This window comes from Anarrhichthys ocellatus, unplaced genomic scaffold (genome assembly GCF_004355925.1).
Source record: "Anarrhichthys ocellatus isolate YVR2014 unplaced genomic scaffold, GSC_Weel_1.0 scaffold186, whole genome shotgun sequence".
Taxonomy (NCBI): Eukaryota; Metazoa; Chordata; class Actinopteri; order Perciformes; family Anarhichadidae; genus Anarrhichthys; species Anarrhichthys ocellatus.
Window position 1 is genome coordinate 21,892 of NW_022280216.1, and position 2,806 is coordinate 24,697.

Genomic DNA, 2,806 nt, shown 5'->3' on the forward strand with positions numbered 1-2,806 from the left:
CTCTCTCTCTCTCTCTCTCTCTCTCGTCTGTCTCTCTCTGTCTCTCTCTCTCATCTCTCTCTCTCCTCTCTCTCTCTCTCTGTCTCTCTCTCTCATCTCTCTCTCTCTCTCTCTCTCTCTCTCTCTCTCTCTCTCCAGGTGTAGTGAGAACTCTCCACAGCCTGTTGAAAACCTCCCAGAACACTCTGCAGATTCAGTGCATCGCCCGCTCACAATGTGCTGGTAGGTGAAGTTGATCCTCCATGTTGTGATGCGTATCAGCCTCTGAACAACACTTAGTCCTGAGTGAACATGTGTGTTTGTACCTCTCATGTGTTGCATTCAAGTAACAGAGCAGAGCGTCAGTTTTTATGAAGGAGACAATCTTTAAAAATGTTTCCCAAGTCCTCAAATCCTCTTCTCTCCATTTGGATGAAGACATATTTCTTCTGCTCGTCATCTGAAATTATGGAAAATGTTCTTTAGTGTCGACTTCATCAGATTTGCAGAGAAGTGACTGCGGTGTGAAGTAACGTTAACATTATTATTGTTAGATTATAGAATAAGTGACGCAGTGAGAGCTGCTGTGAATGACACAACAGCTTTAATGTGCACATCTCTACAGCTCAACTCCTCCCCCAAACAATCGAGCTAAATTCCAGCTGATTCCTCCCCCAGGCTCCTGTCCAAACCTGATGATGAGTAGGAGCGATCACGCAGATGTTCGGCCCCTCCCCGTGGCCCTCACCCCCCAGCTGCCCCCCCGAGCTCACCGGCCCCTCTGCATGTCGGTCTCCTCCGACAGCAGCGGACGCTTCAGAGCTCTGGAGACGCAGGAGTGGAAGAACAACCTCAAAGCTCAGGTAGGTCCAGACGGACACGGAGCTCTCCTGCTCCTTCATCGGTAGAAACAAACAAAATAAATAATAATAGAAACTGCACAGAGAGGTTTATAACCATCTACATTCAGTGCTACATAGGAGTGTGCATATTGCTCTGGAGCTTCATCCACAGTGACGACACCAGCGTGTCACACACACACACACACACACACACCTGTGTGAAAAGTCAGATTATCAACGACATGCACGCTCAGCCTTAATCAACATTCAAATGCTTTACAGCTCTTATTTTGCATTTATTCTGTTTACACCGTGTGTGTGACTCCTTATCTTCTGTACAGTAGTGATTACTGTAGAGATCACTCCATGCTCTCACAAGTAGAACGCCAAACTGTGCCATGTTCAAATACACGTGACAACTGGACATCTGGACTTCCGGGGTCTTTGACATGTCAGGACCGGATCTCAGGCGGGTGAAGACCACAAACACTGTGTGTGTGTGTGTGTGTGTGTGTGTGTGTGTGTGTGTGTGTGTGTGTTGCAGATGGAGCAGGCCCACAGTGCAGGAGCAGCCAGCAGCACCGGATCTCTGGAGCGAGCGTCTCTGTTCTGCGCCTCGGTCTCCAGCACGGCGTCCAGCCCGGTGGAGATCCTCAACAAGAGCAAGTCCTCCAGCCGCTTCTCTCTCTTCTCTCCGCCGTGGAACAGCAGCTCCGAGTCGGACTCCAACCCCCCGTCCCGCTCGGGCTCCAAGAAGCTGCGCAACTACAGCCGGAGAGCCGCCACGGGGCCGGCGGGCGCCAGGGGCCCCGACACGCCGGAGCCCAAACCGGGTGGCCCTGAACACTTCCAGTACTCCGAACCCGTCATCTCCAAGGTGACGGACTACATCTACGTCGGGAACCTGAACGCGGCGTACAACGGGCGCACCCTGTGCCGCAACAACATCGACGGCATCATCGACATGAGCAGCGTGCCGGGAGAGCCGGGCCCCAGCCTCAACCTCGTACCGTGCACCTGCTCGCGCGGCGCCCGCCACAGCTGGTCCCGCCTCAAGGTGGACATCGGAGACGTGCCGGAGCTGAAGCAGCGCTGCTTCGAGGACATCAACGAGTGCATCGACGCCTCCACCGAGAAGAGGAAGCGCGTCCTGGTGCACTGTCGAGACGGCTTCTCTCTGGCGCCGACGTGCATCATCCAGTACCTGATGGTGAAACAGAACATGAGGCTGATCGCCGCCTACGAGCTGCTGAGGGCCAAGTACCCGGTGAACATCAGGGAGTGCCACCAGAACGTGCTGGTGAGCCTGGAGAGGGCGCTGCGGCCCGGAGGCAACACCGACCCCGAGTGCTTCAAACAGGCTATTTCACGCAAGGTGGCGTGGACCTGACTCTGAGACTCTGAGGCTCTGAGGCTCTGAGACTGAGACTCTGACTCTGAGACTCTGAGACTCTGAGACTCTGAGACTCTGAGACTCTGAGACTCAGAGACTCTGACTCTGAGACTCTGAGACTGAGACTCTGACTCTGAGACTCTGACTCTGAGACTCTGACTCGGAGACTCTGACTCGGAGACTCTTAGACGGAGACTCTGAGACTCTGACTCGGAGACTCTGAGACTCTGACTCGGAGACTCTGAGACTCGGAGACTCTCTGTACACCCTCACCCTCCCGTGGTAACCGTGGTAACCCCGTGGTCCACTGATATCATTGTCCCCACTTGAGTTCAGTGGTTGTAAAAGTTATGAATTTTGATGTATTTCCTCTTCAAATACCTGTGAATGTGACCGGCTGTGACGCCCCCCCCCCCCCCCCCCCCCCCCTATTCTCAGAAACAGGAGACGCAATAGACTTCACTGTAACATGCGCAGCTTCGTGGTATAACGGTGTCGTCGTGTTGGCTGTGTAGTTGATATAGTCCTGCTTCAGTCGTGGTGGTGGTGTGTTTGTAATCAGGGGATCTCAGGAGATTATTGATGTCATTGC

The 2,806-nt window shown here is 53.6% G+C and overlaps 1 protein-coding gene across 1 annotated transcript in view; it reads left to right on the plus strand.

Annotated features, from left to right (window-relative positions):
* Nucleotides 1-2,274, plus strand: part of LOC116400627 (uncharacterized) — a 12,643-nt gene extending 10,369 nt beyond the window's left edge. Inside the window, exons 2-4 of the mRNA XM_031878553.1 lie at nucleotides 139-222; nucleotides 658-842; nucleotides 1,366-2,274. Coding sequence (XP_031734413.1) covers nucleotides 139-222; nucleotides 658-842; nucleotides 1,366-2,211 — 1,115 coding nt within the window. The 3' untranslated portion in view covers nucleotides 2,212-2,274. The remainder of the gene's footprint in view (nucleotides 1-138; nucleotides 223-657; nucleotides 843-1,365) is intronic.
* The last annotated feature ends 532 nt before the right edge of the window (nucleotides 2,275-2,806 follow it).